This window comes from Phytophthora ramorum (genome assembly GCF_020800215.1).
Source record: "Phytophthora ramorum isolate Pr-102 chromosome Unknown Phyram_PR-102_s0015, whole genome shotgun sequence".
Classification (NCBI taxonomy): domain Eukaryota; phylum Oomycota; class Peronosporomycetes; order Peronosporales; family Peronosporaceae; genus Phytophthora; species Phytophthora ramorum.
This window is the reverse complement of record NW_027150661.1, coordinates 1,122,122-1,142,363: the sequence shown is the minus strand read 5'-3', so window position 1 is coordinate 1,142,363 and position 20,242 is coordinate 1,122,122. Positions and strand designations below refer to the sequence as shown.

The 20,242-nt window shown below is 59.1% G+C and overlaps 9 protein-coding genes across 9 annotated transcripts; 1 reads left to right on the top strand and 8 right to left on the bottom strand.

Annotated features, from left to right (window-relative positions):
- Window positions 1-352: 352 nt before the first annotated feature.
- On the bottom strand, window positions 353-2,131 carry KRP23_12654 (uncharacterized protein; the record flags this gene model as incomplete). The annotated part of the gene is made up of 1 exon (XM_067883297.1): window positions 353-2,131. The coding sequence occupies one exon, from the start codon at window positions 2,129-2,131 to the stop codon at window positions 353-355; it is 1,779 nt and encodes a 592-aa protein (XP_067739562.1).
- Window positions 2,132-3,121: 990 nt separating this feature from the next.
- Window positions 3,122-4,903, bottom strand: KRP23_12653 (uncharacterized protein; the record flags this gene model as incomplete). The annotated part of the gene is made up of 1 exon (XM_067883296.1): window positions 3,122-4,903. The coding sequence occupies one exon, from the start codon at window positions 4,901-4,903 to the stop codon at window positions 3,122-3,124; it is 1,782 nt and encodes a 593-aa protein (XP_067739561.1).
- A 1,158-nt stretch (window positions 4,904-6,061) lies between these two features.
- On the bottom strand, window positions 6,062-7,900 carry KRP23_12652 (uncharacterized protein; the record flags this gene model as incomplete). The annotated part of the gene is made up of 1 exon (XM_067883295.1): window positions 6,062-7,900. The coding sequence occupies one exon, from the start codon at window positions 7,898-7,900 to the stop codon at window positions 6,062-6,064; it is 1,839 nt and encodes a 612-aa protein (XP_067739560.1).
- Window positions 7,901-8,589: 689 nt separating this feature from the next.
- KRP23_12651 (uncharacterized protein) lies at window positions 8,590-10,443 on the bottom strand (the record flags this gene model as incomplete). Its single annotated transcript, XM_067883294.1, has 1 exon — window positions 8,590-10,443. One exon carries the CDS (start codon window positions 10,441-10,443, stop codon window positions 8,590-8,592), a length of 1,854 nt encoding a protein of 617 aa, XP_067739559.1.
- Window positions 10,444-10,894: 451 nt separating this feature from the next.
- KRP23_12650 (putative polyamine transporter) lies at window positions 10,895-12,417 on the bottom strand (the record flags this gene model as incomplete). The annotated part of the gene is made up of 2 exons (XM_067883292.1): window positions 10,895-12,320; window positions 12,395-12,417. The coding sequence occupies 2 exons, from the start codon at window positions 12,415-12,417 to the stop codon at window positions 10,895-10,897; spliced, it is 1,449 nt and encodes a 482-aa protein (XP_067739558.1).
- A 373-nt stretch (window positions 12,418-12,790) lies between these two features.
- Window positions 12,791-14,215, bottom strand: KRP23_12649 (Polyamine transporter RMV1; the record flags this gene model as incomplete). The annotated part of the gene is made up of 1 exon (XM_067883291.1): window positions 12,791-14,215. One exon carries the CDS (start codon window positions 14,213-14,215, stop codon window positions 12,791-12,793), a length of 1,425 nt encoding a protein of 474 aa, XP_067739557.1.
- A 1,181-nt stretch (window positions 14,216-15,396) lies between these two features.
- KRP23_12648 (uncharacterized protein) lies at window positions 15,397-16,787 on the bottom strand (the record flags this gene model as incomplete). Its single annotated transcript, XM_067883290.1, has 2 exons — window positions 15,397-15,576; window positions 15,642-16,787. 2 exons carry the CDS (start codon window positions 16,785-16,787, stop codon window positions 15,397-15,399), a joined length of 1,326 nt encoding a protein of 441 aa, XP_067739556.1.
- A 370-nt stretch (window positions 16,788-17,157) lies between these two features.
- Window positions 17,158-18,065, bottom strand: KRP23_12647 (Transmembrane protein 19; the record flags this gene model as incomplete). The annotated part of the gene is made up of 2 exons (XM_067883289.1): window positions 17,158-17,858; window positions 17,915-18,065. The coding sequence occupies 2 exons, from the start codon at window positions 18,063-18,065 to the stop codon at window positions 17,158-17,160; spliced, it is 852 nt and encodes a 283-aa protein (XP_067739555.1).
- Window positions 18,066-18,735: 670 nt separating this feature from the next.
- KRP23_12646 (uncharacterized protein) lies at window positions 18,736-20,093 on the top strand (the record flags this gene model as incomplete). The annotated part of the gene is made up of 2 exons (XM_067883288.1): window positions 18,736-19,857; window positions 19,926-20,093. The coding sequence occupies 2 exons, from the start codon at window positions 18,736-18,738 to the stop codon at window positions 20,091-20,093; spliced, it is 1,290 nt and encodes a 429-aa protein (XP_067739554.1).
- Between the last annotated feature and the right edge of the window lie 149 nt (window positions 20,094-20,242).

Sequence of the window (20,242 nt, the reverse complement as noted above, 5' to 3'; positions counted from 1 at the left end):
GCATCTTCAAGCGCGCCTATCCATTCGAGTCGCTCTTCAAGCAGGGAAATGACCTTCGTCATCGTGAAGGAAAGCGGAGCCGAGCTAGGTCCATACGGACGCTGTCTACAATTGGCAGGTGCCGTGAGCTTTTGGATAGGGTCGACTTGAAGGTGCGAGCGACCAGACTGCCCTCTACAGACCGCATAACTCTCGCAAAGAGCGTTGCCCTGCGTGAACTCCGTCCGTTTGACACTGGAGCCCACCCCCGCGCTGCTTTGGCACAGCTCGCAGCTCTCGTAGTGGCAGCAAACACGTGCGGATCACTAACGCCTATCAATGCATTAACGACAACATGGCTCATACTATCGTTTCATTTCCTCCAGTCGGCCGCCATTTGCATGTTGAACTGTTGGTGCATTTGCCGCGCGAGGTAGATCCCGTTGGCCTGCGTCTTGTGCGACGTGGCCTCGGCCATGTTGGTGAGCTCCAGGAGCCGAGCCATCATAGACGCTTGATCCGAGGCGCCGCCGTCGGACGACTGCTTCTTCATGCGGCAGGCCTTCTTCTCGGGGATAGACCCAACCGAGCGCGAGTAACCAGGGCCGTCCACGGCTGACAGCTTCGTCATGTCCGGATACGAATGTGCAGTCTGTGGCGGGTGGAGTCCGAGCCGATTCGGCACCTCGTACTCGGGTGAAGTGCACGGTAGAGCGATCTCCGCCGCGTCCGGGTAAACAGAAGCACCGCGGTGCACAAAGCTTCGGCCCATGACTGGGGTCTCAGATGTTGGAGAGGCTTTGGCCCTCCGTCGATTAGACGCTTTGGTACGAGACGCTGTTTGCCGTCTTGCAGGAGCTTTTACCTCTTCGTACAGCACCCCGTCGAACGTTGGCTGGGCCGCACTCTCCATTGAGGACTTGGAGGTCAGCTCGCCCTCGCTTGTGCTCGTGCTGACGCTGCTTTGATGAGATCTTTGCGACCTCACGCGCTCCGCCGGAGCTTCGTACGTGCCTGCGTTGGCGCGCATGACGCACTTGGAGCATGCCTGGATCTTGCGGAAGCTGCCCATGATGCCAAGGCTGTCGCTGACCCACACACGCTTGGTAGAGCGACAGCGCGGGCAAACGTTTTGGCCACACAGATGACACTCTACCAGTTTGTTAGCCTTGGCGCGCTCGCACACACTGCATCCACTTCCAGCCACGGATGTGAAGGCGTTCGAGTACTGGGAAAAGGACTGGTCTGCACTGCCAGGGAGCAACACTTGGCGATATCGTCGCCGATTCCGCGCCATGTCAGTGAGGCGTCTCACCTCCGCCAAGTCCAGCAACCGCGTGACGCCGAACTGCGCGCCGGCCGAGAAGATACTGGCAATAGGCTTGACGATCATGCCCGACAAGTCCATGTTGCCCAGCATGAACACCTCGACGACCCGGTCGCTCTTCTGTCGGTACAAGTAGCGTGAACTCTGCAGTGCTCGGATGGAGTTGTGGTCGGTCAGATCCGGGAACTGGGAGAGCTCCACCGACTGCATGAGGTGGAAGCCCAGCGTCTCACCCGTTCGGGACTTGGTCAGGCCGCAGTACTCGAGGTACAGCGAGTCGCGGTGCTTCACCACCACGGCGTTGGTCGGAGACTTCTTGACGAAGTACTTGTAGCCTAAGTAATGGTACGGCGCCTCGTCGGACGGATGCTCCATCGTGTGCACTACGGCGCAGTCGGCCACGTCCTGGTGCATGTAGGTGACGACCAAGGACAAGTCCTGCTGACTCTCCGTGACGACGGCACTCATGGCGTCCTCCACGCGTCCGGGCCCCCACCCGGTCAACATCATCGTCGGGGGTGCCAACGCCGCCTCCGTGCACGACAACGTCGGGCTCTGCAGGCTGCAGTGACGCAGCGTCTTGGCCAACTCGTAGCTGGTGACCCCCACGTCGCGTTCGCGGTACATGTTCATGTCGTCGTGCGAGTACTGCGACTTCCAGCGCTTGGTGTCCACATCACCTTTGCGGTCGTAGGCAAACTCCTCAAATTCGCGCAGCGTGTGCGCTAGTAAAGTGTTCATGAGCTCTTTGCCGTCTTCGTGCTCCTGCTGACTCACATGGAGCTCCGGCAGGTGCTCTCTCGGAATCGGGAAGCGTCTCCCCATGGCGAGTGTTTGCGTCGGACACGGCAGCTCGAGAAATGAAGCAACAGCCGTAAGTGCGCGTGCTGGTCCGGTGGCGCGGAGGACTGGCACGGGTGAGTGACAGCAGCCTGGATGCTTGCACACCAGTTTCACGTCAACTGGTGCCGGTCCGACGAGCAGCAGACCGCAGCGCGTGCATCGCTGCAACTGTTGCATGACTAGAGTAGGCAGCGCCTTTGATACAGTAGCTGAGACCTCGTCGCGATCCATCGCGATGACATTACATGTATAATAGCAAAGACCGTCGAGCTCAAGACGCTGTGCGCTCGCGGCTCCGGTTCTCCGAGCATAGCCCATGCGAGGCTAGCAGCGATGTGGTCATGGCAGCGCTGCGAGCTGTTTTCGGCTTGCGTCTGCTGCGACGGCCATCGCAAAAGGATGCTGCTCTTGATGATACGCACTGGTGTCCGCGGACTGCCCTGGAGTGTATCCACCTGGTCCAAGCGCTGATCGCCCGCCAGCGCAGGACTCGCCTGATGTTTGCCTCGCGTTCAACGAATCTGCTTGACGTGGCGGCGTCGCCTGCGCAACATGCACTTCGGAAGAACGGACTCAACACGCAGTCGCGGATACCCCGCCGCGGAGCGGAGCACCGTTTGACAAGCAACCGGAGTCGGCAAAGTCGAGCTGAGTTGGCATGGTCATCGGCGCCACCTCCGTCTTTTAGCGGATCTCTTCCTGCGCGCGCCTATAATCAGAGTCGTCCGCCCGAGTCCAACGCTGGCGTGTGCCCATGGCAGCTCGCTTCTTCCGGTGTCGCTTTTTGCAAATGACGGTTGTAATGCAACTTCATAAATTCATTTGCTCGGCTCGAGAGCCTCTAGTTCATAACTTCAGTTCATACTAACTTACATGCTTGTTCCTCCACGCCCTCACCCCACTCTCGGTCCGGGCCTCGCCAATCGAATGACAAACTCCCCTTCCGTTGAGGGACGATGCTGTCAAACTGGCTCAGACCCACGTCGTGGTTGATGTGTGACGACGAACTTGGGAGCGACTGGCCTCCACCTCCATCTTGAGCTCCTCTCGCCAGTGCTGCTCGCAGTAGATGCCGTTCAGATGCGCCTTCGCGGACGTGTCCTCGGCCATCTTGCTCAGCTCAAAGAGTCGGGTCATCATCGCACGCTGTCCCGGCGAAATGCCGGTTGGGAGCTGCTGGTCAATGGTTGCCCTTGGCTTGGGAGGCAGAGCGCCGTAGATGGGGGCTTTAGTCGCATGGGCCGGAATGGACACGCGCGTGCGAGCTCGGGGACGCTCCGGCACCCGGTGAATCGGCTCCGCTCCAACGTGGCGGACGCCTCTATCGGAATACGATTTATCTGTCTGGGCAGGCTTCGTCCATCGTCGGGTCATGTGCGGCGCCACAGTGTCGTGCTGGACCAGGTTCGACTTGGCCGGCATGCTCGACGCATACTGGATTGCTTCCTGGAGAGAGGGCGCTCTCACAGGAGAAGGCTCAGCAGGAGATGGCTCACGGCGCTCTGCACGCTGAGGCGTGGTAGGTTGTTGAGGCGTGGTAGGTTGAGGCGTGGTAGACTGAGGCTCAGCCGACTTGGGCTTTGACCATCGCTTGGGCTTGGCCTTCTGGAACTCGAACTTGAGCTCACTGTCGGGCGTCCGTAGCACACGTTCATGCGGGGACATGTAGCTGCCCGTGTTGGCGCGGCGCACACAGGCCTTGCACGCCAGCACCTTTTGAAAGTCTCCGAGGACGCCCGTGTCGTCGCTTATGAACACGCGCTTGGAGCCCGCGCACTTCTTGCACACGGCCCCGCCGCACACGTCGCAGTGCTGCCTGGCATCACTGCGGCTGCACACCTTGCACGCTGCCCGATCGCCCAGCACGGCCATACTTGCGCCGAAGTTGCGCTGCCGGCGCGCCATCTGCGAGAGGCGACGCACCTCGGCCAATTCCAGCAGCCGCGTCACGCCGAAGAACACGTCGACCGTGAACATGTTGGCGATCGGCCTGAGAATGCGGCCGGAGATGTCCATGTTGCCCAGCATGAACACCTCGACCATGCGGTTGCTCTTCTGGCGGTAGATGTAGCGCGTGGACTGGAGCGCGCGGATCGAGTTGTAGTCGCTGAGGTCAGGGAACTGCGGCAGCTCCACCGAGTGCATGATGTGGAAGCCCAGCTGCTCGTCCTTGCTGGAGCGCGTGATCCCGCTGAACTCGAGGTAGACGCTGTGCCGGTGTTTGAACAGCAGGCCTTCGGTCGGCGACTTCCGCACAAAGAACTTGTAGCCGAGGTAGTGGTACGGGTCCGACCTGGTCGGCGGCTCCAGCGTCTTGAGGATGGCGCAGTCGGCCACATCCTGGTGCTTGAACTTGACCGAGAGCGCTAATTCCTGCTGGCTTTCGGTGACCACGGCGCTCATGGCGTCCTCGACGCGTCCGTGGCTGTAGCCTGAGAGCAGCATCGTGGGGGACGCCAACGTCTCGATGGTAGTCGAAAACAGGGGCAGGTCCAGTCTGCAGCGGCGGATCGAATTGAAGACGCTGCCGCCGCTCACGCCGGCCTTGCGTTCGCGATACAGCTCGAGGTCGTCGCGGTACGTGTGCGGCTTCCAGCGCCGGGCGTCCACGATGCCGCTGTTGTGGTAGGCGTGGAATTCAAACTCGCGTATGGTGTGGGCCAGCAACTGCTCCATCACTTGCTTGCTGGCCTGGTGCTCCAGCTCGCTCACGTCGAGCGGAGGCAGCGACTGGATCGGGAACCGTTGGCTCATGACCTCTGAGTCGCTGGATGAGAAACTAGCTGAAGGTGATTGCTGTTGCTGGCAATTCCAGAAGTGAGACCCAGAGCACCGAAAGCGCGAGCGGATCAGATTATGGCACGCGGAAGCCTGGCACTGGATGCATTGCCGAACAAGGCAAGGCGGGGCATGACAACGTTCTCCGAGCCTTGGCAGGGTGCTTTGCTTCGGACCAGGTGATCTGAAGGCGGGACATTCCGAAGGAGATCCTCGAGATGGTGAAACTGCAAAAACTAACGCTGCCAAGGCACAGACTCTATCGGATACGGTGTGTGAATCCGCGTGTATCCTTGCGGAGTTTGTCCCAGTCTGCAAGAGCCCGAGTTCTGGTCGTAAGTTACGAGCCCAATAGCACGGCCAAGTGATCAATCGGAACCGCGTTCCGCGCCAACGAATGCCTATCCACATGTTACACCATTCGAAGCACGACTAATCAGGGTGAACGGTGTTCCTAAAACGGCTGAACGACATCCCAGACTTGCCTGCAGGCAGCTTTTGCTCGTTGGACAGTCAACGCTGCGGCCAACTCTCTTGATTCCGTTCACAGACAGCAGCTACGCGATACGTGCGAAGCTCGACGACTTGGATCCCCATTCGACTTGGCTTGGTGTTGCGGCTCATGAGCATTCCGCGACGTCATTTCAGCGCGGCGACTATGCGGCAATGACAGTGAAATGGCTGCGAGGCGATTTGCCTCGTTGTTCCGTTCTCTGCAGCCTTCATGGCGCTGTTGCTTTCGGTGAGATGGCCACCCTGTATCCGTTGGTGCCTCAAGTACGACGGCAGTCGACATACAAGATGACCTGAGCATGGCGCTTGAAGTGACCGTTGCTGCCTGCACTGCCACTCGTGTCAGCGCCTGCCGACACTGCTACGTTGGCGTGATGGCAGTGTCACGCTCGGCTTGGCTCCACTTACCGCCGATCAGAGAGCAAAGTATCTTGTCTACAAGATGGCTTCAACAAGAGATCCTGCAGCGTGGTTGCAGTTCTCGCAGCGAAATCGACCTCGATGGAGCAACTTCAAGGCCAGCGGCACTTCAACCTGAACGCGTGAATAATATTATTCGTAGCTGCCGAGACTACCAGCTCTACCTTAACACTTACTTCTTCATCAATCACTTTTCCCTCCCTACGACATTCGACGACCTCGAGACGTCACGTACGCGCTGGTCTGTTCGGCCACATCGTTGAGCTCCAGGAGACGCGCGTACATCGCGTCCTGAGGAGAGCAGCGCGGGGAGTTCCCCGTCGAGTGCGAACGCGACGACCGATTGCTGCTGCCGGTTGTGCCTCCGGACGTTCGGTGCGGTGACAAGTTGGAGGCTGGTACAGGCGGCTTGCCCGAGCTGTCGTAGCGGACGACCGCGTGTCGTGTTGGAGACCTAGACAAGTCCGCTCTGGCGTCTTGTGGCTGCATGGGCGACACCGCAGCAGGTGCAATGTCTACAGTCAGGCTCGTCCGCATTCGTGGCGAGTGATCCCAGCTCGGGTTCCCGGAGCGGCAGTTCCCAGAGTACGCTCGAGCTTGCTGTCGAGGTGGGGAGCGCGTCGGACTCGTGCGTGCAACTGGAGTCGACGCAATCGCCGACGAGTACGAACCAACTGAGGAGCTTGAGGAATACGACGACGACTTGGGACGAACCTCCATGTTAGCGACTGCAGCAGACACGGAGGCCACAGCCGCCGAGACGCTTTTGTCTGACCGAGCGCTCAGCGGGTCGGCGTGAACGGGGCTGCGGCTGCGGCGTCGACTCGACGATCCTGCACCTGAGCCCGAATTCGTGTGCTGTTGACTCCTGACGTTGGCGGGGGCTTGAGAAGACGCAACTGGGGTCGGAGGCGGTTGGCGCAGTGTTTTGTTGGCCTCGACGATGCACGTCATGCAAATGGGCACCTTCTGGAACTTGCCCAGGACGTGGTCGCCGTTTGGCACGTAGATCCTCTTAGTGTCGCGGCAAGTCGAGCACGCGAAGAGCCCACAGCACTCGCACTTGACCAGCAGCTTGGAGCTGGAGCTGAGCAGGCTACTCTTCTTGGGAGTTCGGCCGCAGAGCTGGCACTCGTCGGCGTCTGGATGGCGAGAGCGCACCAGCACGGACGGCCGTCGCTCGTGGATCATGTGCGTGAGTTTCTTGGCTTCCGCGCAGTCTGTGAGCTGCACCAGCGCGAACAAGGTGATCTGCGCCAGCTTGCCTGCGATGGGCTTGATCACCATGCCCGAGACGTCCAAGTTGCCGAGCATGAACACCTCCACCACCTCGTGGCTGCGTTGGCGGTACAAGTAGCGGACCGACTGCAGCGCACGGATCGAGTTGTACGTGGTCAAGTCGGGGAACTGCGGCACGTTCACCGAGTGCAGCACGACGAAGCCCAGCACTTCCCCGTCTCGCGTCGTGCACGTGCCGCTGAACTCGAGGTACAGCGAGTCGCGGTGCTTCACGAGGCCGGGCGCGCCCGGTGACTTGCGCACGAAGTACTTGTAGCCCAAGTACTGGTACGGCTTCTCCGTTGTCGGGGACTCGATGGTGTGCAGCACGGCGCAGTCGGCCACGTCCTCGTGCATGAAGTTGACCAGCAGCGACAGATCGTCCTGCGTCTGGGAGATGGCCGCGCTCATGGCGTTGGCCACGCTGCCGGGACAGCACCCGGTCATCATCATGGTTGGCGACGCCAATGCAGCCACCGAGTCGCTGTTGGGCAGCATGGCATCGGGTCCGAGCTCCACCGCCAAGCCGGAGCTGGTGGCGCCGGCGACCCGCTCCCTGTACAGCTTGAGGTCGTCCTGCGAGCCGATGGGCTTCCAGCGCGCCACGTCCACGACGCCCTGCGCGTCGTACGCAAAGTGCTCGAAGGCCTGCACCGTGTGGCGCAGCATGCTGGTCATCATCTGCTTGGCTAGGCGGTGCTCCTCGGGCGAGACCTTGACCTTGGGCAGCAGCAGCCTCGAGATCGGGAAGCTCGGCGCCATGGGCTCACTTGGACAATGGACCGGAGCGTTCGTTCCCTCGAAGAGGCAGGACTAGCGAGTCCGTTGAACCTGCAGGAAGGCAGCAGCCCCGTGGGTCTGGACGAGAGCAAGAGTGCGCGTTCTCAAGCGAGATCGGCCGCGTGCAGATGGTTCTTGCCGTGGTATGCGGGTCCCTTTATCTCGCACGTCGGGATTCACTCGCTTTCTTTGCTCACCGACTTGTCGGACATGCGAGCTGAAAGCTGAATGCCGCCGCCCGTAATCGGCGAGGTCCCTAACGTTAGCAAAGCATTGGGAGCGCTCCGCCAAATGGCCACCTTTATGTCTGGCGAATGTGATGGCGGCCAGGTGCTGGCGTCCATGCCGGAGTCGAAACAATAGAGGGGATCCACATGTGTATCCGAAGCCTTTCACCAAGTGATCAAGCGATCAAGACTTGATTCAAGTCGCCTGGGACATCGAGCCAAGCTGGTTCTCGAGAAGCGGCGCTCCCTTCCCGCTGAAGACTATCCTAGCGTTGCCGATCTTGGTGGAGATCCGACGTGAGCCCAAACTCACCAAGCTCACCGAGATCTCTTTCGCGTTGAGGCCTTTCCGATGGGGTCTGGTCTGGTCGCGACCTTGAGCGCCCACTTCAACTGCAACTAGTTTCGTTGTACGTGTACCTGTGTATTGAGCTGTTAGTCATGCTACATGCAGCTATTGTAATAGCGAGATACTGAGGTGCCTCTCCTCCTTGAGCGCATTTGCGAGAGGTAGACGTTGTTATCCTGCGTCGTGTTGTACGTCGACTCAGCCACACGGTTGAGCTCCACCATGCGAGCGTACAGGTCACTCTGCTGCGAAGACGGAGCGGCGTGGGTGTCACCGGTACTGTAGTCTCCGGCCGAGCCTGTAGATGCCACTCGCCGCAATGTACTGTGGCGAGAGCAAGCTACTAGAGCTTGCTGTCTGTTTGGAGTCAGGTCGGAAGACTGCAGGTGGTGATCACGGAGCGTCAACTGCAACTGCTGCTGCTTCTGCCCGCCAACCTGCTGGGTGGGATGAGCTCTCTCGGTTGATGTCTTGACTATATTCACTCGCCGCTGCTGGTGGAGCTCCACCTGCTGGTCGATGAAAGTATACACCAGCTGATACTCATGAGCATCAACATGCATGCCCATAAGGGACACTGGCACGACGGGGCACTCTCGAGAGCTGCTGAAGCTCTCAGTGCTTGCAGTACTGGCCTGGCTTTCGTTCCTAAGTCGAACGTTTACTTGTTGTGCCTGTGAGAATTCCCCGGAGAATGCCGACGGACAGTTAGAGTCCGCGCGCGAGCGCGTCCCTAAGCTGCCTGGGGATGAAGTTCCTCGACGACGGACGCGCGAGCCTTCGCGATCACGCTGGAGGTGCTCGGACATGACGATCCGCATCTGAGGCTCCTCCGGTTGCGAGCGCGCCTTGTTCGCTGCCAGGATGCAGCACTTGCACGCCGACACCTTCCTGAACTTGCCTATAATCCCGTTCGCATCCGGTTCGAAGACCTTCTTGTCCGAGCGGCATCGTGTGCAGATCGAGTTGGCGCAGAGCTCGCATGCCGCCAGCGACGCCCCACCAAACAGCTTCTGCTTCTGTCGACACATGCTGCACTCCAACGCCGTCGACCCCCGCTTGGCCTGCCATTTGCGCTGCTTCTGGCTGTCGTTCCGAGCCTGTTGGGCTCTCCACATCTGCGTGAGGCGCTTCGCCTCAGCACACGCCACCAACGTCGAGAGACCAAAGAGCGCATCGTTCGTGTACGCCGTGAAAGCCATCCCAGAGACATCCACGTCGCCCTGCATGAAGACCTCCACGACGTTCTCGCTCAGCTGGCGATACAAGTATCGCACCGAATGCAACGTTCGCGTTGAGTTTCTAGCTGTCAGCGGCGGGAACTCTGCTAACTCCACCGAGTGCATGAGATTGAATCCCAGTCGCTCGCCTCGCGCCGTCTCGGTGTATCCCGTGAACTCGAGATACACCGAGTCTCGATGCTTAACGAGTCTGGAACCTGCTGCAGGAGCTCTACGCGCGCAGTACTTGATGCCTAGGAAGTGGAATGGGTCGCTCTCTGTTGGTGCCTCGATCGTATGTAGCACGGCGCAGTCGACCACGCTTTCGTGGTGCATGAAGCTGAGCAAGAGCGCCAGGTCCTCCTGTGACTTTGTGGTCACTGCGTCCAGTACGTTCTCGACTTTGCCCCGCGCGAAGCCTGTCAGCAGCACCCCGGGTGGTGTCAGCGGTGCGACGGTGGAGCCGCGGGGCAGCGCGTCCGCCGTTGCGGCGCCCGTCGCCCCTGCTTCACGCTCGCGATAGACTTGGAGGCCGTCTCTCGACCCCACCACTTTCCATTTGGAGGTGTCCACGTCTCCTCTGCTGGCGTGCGTGTGTCGGTCGAACTCGTGCACTGTGTTCTGCAGCATGCGTGTGACCATGCGCTTGAACGCCATCTGCTCGTGCCTCGAAAGCGACACCTTGGGCAGCTGCGCGCGCGCGATCGGGAAGCCCGAGCTGGAGCTCATGGTGGTGCGTTGGTGTGTCTGCTTCGCGGCGAGTTGAAGACTGCGGAGACTTTGGCCGGAGAAGCGCAGCGTTGAGGGTAGCACGGCAGGACCACGCACTAGCATTCGGTGAATATGTGACGCGGTGGCCAAGACCGTGTGAGGTCTGCATCGAAATGGGGCCGATGTCTGCGTCCTTCTCCAGCTCGCAATGTATCCTAGCGCCAGGTCGACTGGGTTCAAATCTAGCTGGATAAGGAAGGAGGCATCCTAGTGAAAGCGTCCTCGTTGAAGTGGAGAGGGCCCTGACCTGGTTGCATGTCCGACCTGGCGTCGCGATCGGCATCGAGCAGTTGGCACCAAGTCTGTTCGTGCACGGCTTCCCCAGAGGCAAAGGCAAGACGAGAGCGAGGTGGAGTACATGACATTGACAACCGACAACTGCGAGGTGAGTCCGCTACGAGGCAGCATTTTAAGCATTGAGCTGGGTGTGATTGTGGCTTCTCTCGTAGAGTCCGTACGCCACGCCAGGCACCAAGAACGCCAGGATGATGAGCGTCGACGTCATGCTGCGGAACGTGTCGAACACGATGTAGCAGAGCACGATTGTGGGCAGGACTGCAAGAAGCGAGAGCATCCGTTTGCCGCCGGGGACTCGGACGGGTCGAGGGATATACGGCAGCAGTTTGCGCAGGCGAATCGCCGCTAGAATGATCAGGAGCTGCACCGCCCCAGCAAAGGCATTCGTCATCGGCAGTAGGTCGTTAAAGTCCACGCCCAGCAGCGCGATCGTGAACAATGCGGTGATGCTGATGGAAACGTACGGCGCATCAAAGCGCGTGCTGCGCCACGCGAAGCAGTGTGGCAGGAGCTGCACGTCGCTCATGCCCGAGAGCTGGAACGACTTGCAGAAGATGCCGGACACGAACAGCCCCGCGACGGAGCAGCAGGACGAGAAGACAAAGAAAGCTTTGAGCACGGAGCCTCCGATGGCGTCGGCGAGTGCCGGGTACGAGTCATGCGTGAAGTAGGTCCAGTTGGGGTCGTCCACGAGAATGGCGGCCGGCATGGGGACCAGGTACGTTATCAGCGTCAGCCCCACGGTGAACGCGATGGCGTGAGGGTACACGCGCGCGGGGTTGGACACCTCGCCGCCGAAGACCGAGGCCATGTTGATGCCGTCGAAAGCCCAGAAGAGGCTGTTTAGCAGCAGTGCCCAGTCGATCTCCACGGCGCCCACCTGCTCGTCGTCGCCCCTGTCCTCGAGGATGATGTTGGTCTCGTGTCGAACTTCGAAGAGGTCTCCGAAGTCACGCGCTCGTGAGTACCCCCAAATGGTGAAGACCAACACTGGCAGCAATACGAGAGCTAGCAGGAGCACGCAGGTGCGAGACACGACTCGAGTGCCCACGAGGCAAGGGAATGTGAACAAGAGTGCAAGCGCCACTTTGACAGCATACGAAGCGACGCCCGACGAGATGGAGACGTCGTAGTAGTCGCTCAGAACCTCGAGGAGGTAGCCCGGTAGCAACGCTGTGTTGAAGATGCCCGCGATCCAGGACCAGTAGCCGACCTGGAAGCCCCAGAACGGCCCGAGAGCGTTGAAGACCCACACCGTAAAGCCTCCGTCTTCAGGAAACGCGCAGCACAATTCCGCCACGATGAAGGCGTACGGCCCCGTCACGAGCAACGGGTAGAGCACCATCGCTGGGAGTCCAATAGCTGGACCAGCCGAGGAGATGATCGGCTCCGAGCCCAGAGGCCCACCGCAGCCGAAGAAGTACGCCACCGCCACGACGGAGAGCGTACCCATGATGCGATGGTGCATCGGGGCCCCGTTCGACTTCCTGTACGCGCCATCAGCATCCAGAACGGCAGTGTCCAGGCACTCGATGTCACTGCTAGAAGGAACGAATAGGAACCATGAGCACAATTGGTATTCGGGTTCTTGGAGAAGTCCACTAGAACTTACACAAACCCGGCAGTCATGGTCATTATCGCTTTCTTCTGCTGGCAACGTCCAAAGATGTTGATGTCGTGAGTGCACAAGCCGGCAAGTTGTGTTGTGTGTCGAAGACTAACCGGTTAATCAACGTGCACGAGGAGCAGGGCAGGCAACCATTCTTCCATGAACACGCTTTCAACGTCTCTCCGGCTTTCGGTCGATGGTCTCCCTTGTCTTTTCCATTAATCACGCAGGAATCATGGTCGTGTGCCAATATCACGTCTTGACTCACGTGGAAACACTGTCATTCAGTCTGAACGCTTCCTCGTGTCGATGTTGTCGAGTCTGACGCGCAAACTTAGTATCCGATCGAAAGCAAACTCATGATTAAACAAATATTGCTAGCGCCTCGTCTTGTTTCGTCTAGTAGAAGACGACGCAGAAGAAACCATTAGGCTGGCTGCGGTGACGCTCGTAAAGCCCGTAGGCGAGTCCGGGTAACAGGAACGCCAAGATGATCATCGTGGACGTCAGATTGGAGAAGGCGTCCAAGACGATGTAACAGAGCATGATTGATGGCAGGACGGCCAACGCAGCGATGGCGCTCTTGCCCCCAGGGACCTTCGCCGGGCGAGGGATGTACGGCAATAGCTTGCGAAGGCGAATAGCTGCCAGCATTATGAGTAGCTGCACAGCACTCGCGAAGACGTTGGTCATCGGCAGCAGGTCGTCGAAGTCCACCCCCAGCAAGGCAATGGTGAACACTGCTGTGATGCCGATCGAAACGTAAGGGGAGTCGAAGTTAGTACTGCGCCACGCGAAGCAAGCAGGGAGCAAGTGGGACTCCCCCATGCCTGCCAACTGGAAGGCTTCGCAGAAAATGCCCGAAATGAACAACCCCGCTGCAGCACAGCACGACGAGAAGACGAAGAGAGCTTTGAGTACGGGTCCGCCGATCGACTCTGCAATTTTGGGGTACGAGTCTCGCGTGAAGAATGTCCAGTTGGGGTCGTCCACAATGATTGCCGCCGGCATCGGCACTAGATACGTCAGCACCGTGAGGGCAACCGTGAGAGCGACTGCGCGCGAGTACACGCCGGCCGGGTTGGCCACTTCTCCTCCAAACACCGACGCGATATTGATCCCGTCGTACTTCCAGAAGAGCGTGTTGAGCAGTAGTGCCCAGTCGATGGCCTTCTTGCCGACTTGGATGTTGTCTCCCGCGTGTTCCTGGATGCTCTCGTGGCGAACCTCCGTCAGGTCTACGTAGTCCCGAGCACGTGAGTACGCCCACACCGTGAAGACCAGAACCGGAAGCAGCACGCAGACAAGTAGAACCACACAGCTGCGTGAGGCCACCTTCGTGCCGAGAACACTAGGCAATGTGAAGAGGATAGCGAGCGCCGTCTTGACCGCGTACTCAGCGACGTCCGATTCAAAGGAGACGCCGTACGAATCGTCCAGGATCTGCAACAAGAACCCAGGTAGCAGTGCTGTGTTGAAGATCCCGGCGATCCAGGACCAGTAGCCGACTTGAAAGCCCCAAAACGGGCCGAACGCGTTGAGTACCCAGATAGCGAAGCCACCGTCTTCCGGGAAAGCACAGCACAGCTCTACCACGATGTAGGCGTACGGCCCCGTCACGAGCAACGGGTAGAGCACCATGGCTGGGAGGCCAATAGCAGGGCCAGTCGAGGAGATGATCGGCTCTGACCCAAGTGGCCCACCACAACCGAAGAAGTACGTCACCGCCACGATGGAGAGCGTGCCCATGACTCGGTGGTGCACTGGTCGGCGAGTCATTTGACTCGACTTGCGATAGGGAGCCTCGAGTACGGCGGGGTCCATGGCTTCGAGATCACTACGGAGCGAATTGGTAGCTGTGGTGAGTGGTCGCACCGCAACAACCAAGCGAGAAAACAAAACGTACCTGGAGCCTGGGGACATGGAGGTAAGCTGCAGAGCCTTCAGGGAGGGCTTGGTGGCGCTTGTCGATTGCACGGCGGAGTGAATTCAACTGTGAGCCGGGCTGTTGAGTAGCCCACAGCGTTTGAGACGGATCGCGGCCCAAGCACTGCACCACCAGCGCCAGGGAATAGTCCACCGTGAACAAGACCATTTTCCACGAAAATCGTCCGCGTTGTCGTACCAGTCCGGCTCCAGCTTTACCGACGCTTTGTTCTTGCCAGCGCTGACAAATGTTCGCGGTCGAGCATGTGCGTTTTCGCCAGCTGGGCCTGTCACTTGGGTGATTGTCCACCATGGTGGCGCCGACTTCAATGCTGCATTGCTACCCCGAGGACTTTGTTGCCGATCCATCTCCGCTGCCGATAGAGACTGCGAGTCGCGCCTTCAATCCGCTACCAGCACCACTGGCGAATGCCAGATCCCCGAGCCGTCCGCCCGCGTTTGATTGCTCGCCGGTCGCCACTTGGTGTCCGCACGTTCTGGTGGCATCGTCCTCCGTCGCAAGTCCGTCCTCCTCGTGTCCACCTCCATCCACAACGACGAGCCGGAAGCCGATGACCAGGACGACACTAGTCTCTCGTCGCCGCCGCCGGCGCGCATGACTCGCCGTCCGCGACGTTCGGCCGTGTGCTACTGCAGACGGATCTGCTGCGCGCGCAAAAGCGGCAGCTGGAGGACAATCTGCAGCAAATTGCACACCGAGACGCACTAGGAGCTCGAGGAGCGGCGACTGGCAGTTGCAAATCGTAGCAGCACGGAACAGAGACGCGAGGAAGAGGCAGTGGATGCTACGACAAGTCAAATGCTGGACCAGCAACTGCTGCGCTCGGCTGGAGTTCCGACGTACGGCTTCCAGTTCGAGCGGCAGTACTGCGAGGTGACTGGCGAAGAGGTGGTAAAATACCTACGTTAGTCTTCACGTCGAGCGCACAATAGCTCAGCTCGAGTTGGTCGTAAGATTTTTGAACGTATCCATGGATAAACATTTCGTTCATGTTCTCTGAGATGTTCCTCCATCTCTCCACGTCATATTTCGTCGGACAATAGTTAGTTTTCTGCCTTCACCGACCATCCAAACGCTTGTAGACTGCTTCTTCACGTTGTATATCCACGGTTGAGAGATTCCTAGAAGCTAAGAAGCAGCCGAGACAGAAACTGTAGGCGTGAGCTGTCATGCCTGACTTGGCGTGACTCGATCGCACCACTAGCTCCTTACTAACACTACAATGCTTGCATACGCACTACACGACATCACAAACGTTAGTCTCCACCAATGGTCAATACATCAACAAAGACCAGAACGTACCTCATGACAGACTGTGCATTGCACGCTTTGAGTTGAGAAGAGTTTGCCGATGGTCTTGTGGCAATATGAACACACGTTCGAGTCTTCACTCTCGTGTATCCGCGTTGCAGTCGACTGTTCCGTCGCTGCAGAAGACGACGACGAGGAAGAAGATTTCGACGCTGCGAAGGCTTTGCTGGAGTCCAGAGCTCGATTGTCCGCCGCTGTCTTGTGCACGTACCAGCGCAACTTCTTGCCTTCAGCGCACTCCATCGGAGCTCCCATGCCCACGATACTGTTTGCAATTTCTTGCAGCGCGAAAAACGACATGAGCGTGCCTCGAGGGTCGACCACTGCGTGCGCGAAAGACTCCACCAGTTGGTCGCTCTGTTGTCGATAGATGACGCAGAACGACATGCTCGCTCGCACGATGTCGAGGTGTTTCAACTCTGGTAGACCAGGGTGAGGTACGGACTGGGCAATGCCGTACCCGAGGCTCTCCCCACGCGAGGTGGTTGCAAAGCCTGTGTTCACCAACACGACGTAGTCTCGCTGCTTCACGATAGCTCCGAGCCCTGGCGCGGAGTAGAGCAGCCAAGCAACGCCCAGGAAGTCGAACGGATTGGTCTCGGTAGGACCCTCGAGCGTCCCCAGCATCACCAAGTCGTCCATGCCGTCTTTGGCGTAGATGCTCCGCCTCCGAAGCGAGGTCGTGTCCTGCACGAAGTTGCCGTACATGACGTCGTCCAGTTTCCCCTGAACAGTTCCCGTACACAGCACGACGGGGATCTTGGTGGCCACCGAAAGCGACGACGCAGGTCCGATCAGCAGTGCGTCGTCTTCCACCTCGAAAGGGTCAGCGGACGACGTAGAGGACGCCGATTCTCCCGGAATCGCTGCTGCCGTCGTCGACGCAGTTGAAGTCGAGTCCGTGTCGATACTACCCGATCGTTTGCGGTACACTTTCATGGCGCCCTTGGTCCGGACGTGCTTCCATCGGCGCGAATCGAGCGACTGCTTCCTCTCGTACAAAAAGGTTTCATACAGCGCACGCGTTTCGCGGAAGCTTTCGTCGGCGATACCGCGATACTCGAGCGCGTCGTCATCGGTTAGTTCCACTTGAGGGAGCACCGTCGAACCGTTGAAGGTACGCGACGTCCTGGCCATTGCAAGTCTGCTATTGCGTTCGAGAAGCTTCTTCTTTCGCGAGTCGACTTGAGAACTGGGCTTCCACTTGGAGAGTGACCACCATGTCTCCGTTGACCGCAGAGAAGCAAGCCAATGCAAGTACCACCGACGGAGAGGCAGGACGCTGCAACTTCGTCGGGTTGTGGACGTGACCTGACTGCAATCGAGGTGATGAGAGCCGCTGGTGTCTTAGGCAACCAGGTGCATGAACGTAACATTTGAACTTACGTAGATTTCGGACGGCGTGGTGTTGTTGCTTCGCTACATGCAGTGACTTGACGTCGGCGACTGCAAGTTCAAGCTACCAAGCAGCAGTAAATCTTCAGCATCTGCCACGCCACGTTACTGATCATGGGAACAGGAACGTCGCCACGAAGCCGCTGACGGCGGTGGTCACCAGCACGGACACGATGTTGATTTGCTCGTTGCTCAGCAGGTTGGCACCGCACACGTGCTCCACGTCCGCGTGAGTGGATGACTCATCGCAGATTTTGCGCGTCGACCGGTCGAAGTACGTGGCCTGCACCGTCGCGCCGAGCACCGAGTCCAGCACCGAACCGAAGAGCCCCGTCACGACGCCCAGTGTGATCACCTGGAGCTGCGCCGTGCCGGACGCCAGACTCGCCGCGTAGTGCAGCGCCCCAATGAACGCTCCGCCCAAGGCCGACACGGCCAGCCCCAGAACGGACACGCCGCCGTTGGTGCCCGGCGGCACGCGCCGCAAGGTCGTGATGAGTCTCGGCTCGCTCTTGCTGAGTACCCCGAGCTCGGACGCCCATGTGTCGGCCGCGCAGCAGGCGTAGTGGCCGATGTAGCTGGCCACCAAGTAGCTCTGGCCTGGGGCGTCCTGGAAGTTGAGTGCCACGTCGGCGTCTTCGAACTGCACGACCGAGTAGACGGCCAAGAGCGTGGCCAAGAGGCTGCAGGCCAGCACTTGACCCGCCGAGCGTTGACCGCCCGGCTTGTAGTTGGCGTCCAATTGCTGCTTGACGCTCGCGCGCACCTTGGTGAGCTTGCTGCCGGAGAAGTAGAAGCCCAGGAGTAAGAGGCCTGCATCGGTTGCACGTTAGCGGATACTTGGCCAGTCTGTAGGAATTAGGTCGTACCGAAGCGGTAGCCCGCGGCGAGCGTGAAGAAGCCCACGAAGCAGGCGGCGGCCGCGCCCGACACGTCCAGTGACTGCTTCTTGAGGCCGCGGCGGCCCAGACCCCCGGCAAGCAGCGCCGCCACCAGCACACGGGACAGCGGCACGAGCATCTTGTCGATTTGACCACGAGCAGCACGGCGGGATGGATTCCGCGTGTATACAAAATCCTAGTCGTTCCGGCCGTTACAATGAACCCATGGACGGCCGAGAAAGGCAATGGTGCCAATGCCAACAACAAGGAGCCGGTACGAGGCGACTCGCCCGTGAAGGGCGGAAGGCAGAGAGGTCGGTCGCGTTGTGTCTCGTGTGCAGGCTGTTGCTTAGGAACGCGCGTCAACTTCGTCTATGGTCCGCCGCCGATCTTTGTGCGGAGTCGGCGACGCCATGCTGCTGCGCGTTGTGGAGATCTCGGTCGATTGACACGGCTCGCACTGCTCAAGCTTGGATAGCCTCGCCCCACGTAGCACCCTTGATGACCAGCTCTCGCTGTACGGAAGTCGATGACGCCTCCAGTGAGCCATGTCCAAGAGCTCGCTGCGCCGTTAAACACGTTCGCGTACTCGTCGCTTTACCAAGCATGGCAGTTCTCGCGGCGACATCAACGAGTCAGCGGATCTCTTTGATCGCAGACGCCACAAATCTCGGCGAAGTGCGCGAGATATGTCTTCAATCGACTTGCGGTCCACGTGGGACGGAGGTCCACCCTCGTGCCCTCTGCAGTTGAGTGTCTCGCGGCGAGCATTCGTCCATTTGCCTTGTCGCCGAGAGAACCCATTCGCCATGAGTTCTCGCTGCATATCATCCAGTACGCTGCCACGCCTGCGGTTCACGAAGGAGGACGTACAGCACTACCGCGGGATTTCCGATTCCTGTCTGGCCGAGGTGCTGGACAAGTACGAGAACTACCTGTACACGGGCAAGCGCCACATTGATGCACGCCGCTGGAAGAGGGTCAAGTCCAAGGAGAACGTCGTGGTCTACAGAGAACGCTCGACTTCCGACGCTGACCTCAGTAAGGACAGTGACCTTGGCAGCTCCAGTAGCAACAGTTCCAGCGGTGCCGTCTACCACGCTCGTCATGAATCCACTGTGGCAGTTGAGACCGTGAGCAGCACGATGGTCTCAGGTCCTGGTGCAGCGCTCGCAGCAGGGACCAAGATTCCAGTCATGATCTGTACGGCCACGATGCCCGGTACGCTCGAGGACGCCATGTACGGGTCGTACGTGGACGACGCGGCCTCATTCCGCCGCCGTAGCGCCTACGAGCAGGACCTGGCCGACGATATCGGCATGCTCGCCACCTTCGAGCGCCCATCGGAGAAGGACCCGTTCCAGTTCATGGGGCTCACCTGGATCCTGCGCAGCTTCCCTGGCCTCGGATCTGTGGTCAAGCGCCGCGATTTCTTGTTGTTGCAGCGTATCGGTCTGTCCAGGACGTCGCACGGCGAGGTCATCGGCTTCACGATCACCCAGTCCGTGCCACATCGCGACTTGCCCGAGCTATCCAAGTACGACGTCATTCGAGGCAGGATGTCCATGTGCACGATCTATCGGCAGATGGACGGCCAGGTTGACGTCTTCGTGCAGATTGTGATGCAGCCTGGTGGCCACGCTTTGAACTACTTCATGATCCAGGAGACGGCGACGTCCATTATGTCCGTAAGCAAACCCATGGACGCCGCGCAGAAGAAGAAGCTCTTCTGGCTCATGAGGAAGAACGCGCTGGAAGCTACGACAGTGGGGCTGCCCAACTCTCCAAGCGCTCGATCGGACTCGTCCTCTTCGTCGTCTTCAACGCACCGCCGCCTTCAGCGACAGGAGTCCGATCACTGTGCATCGTGCAAGAGATCACTCGCGAGAATCTTCTCGACCGCCGGTAGCTTTTGCCAGATCTGCCAAAAGGTTTGTTCGTGCCTGTGTCTTTGAGGGTTTTGTGAGGTTTCCTGACGTTGACTACGATGTGGAAACAGCGTGTGTGTTCAAAGTGCAGCGTGACCAAGAAGCTTGTCATCGATGCAACGGAGAAGAATGTGGTGATTCGGCCATTCAACTTTTGCATCGGGTGCACGCTGACTGCACGAAGCTACTCGTCTCTGCAAGTGCACGCCGAAGAACTAACTCAGCGCACCCGCAGGTGAACCGTGTAGAAGATGTTAATGGATTATGAACTAGTCAAAGGTCTTCCAGCGGACAAAGGTCCTTCTTGAGCTACGTTGCTCAGGATACATTTTTTATTCAGCAATCGACCTTGACGAGCGCTTTCTGTCTCGAAAGGCGCAGGATCAAA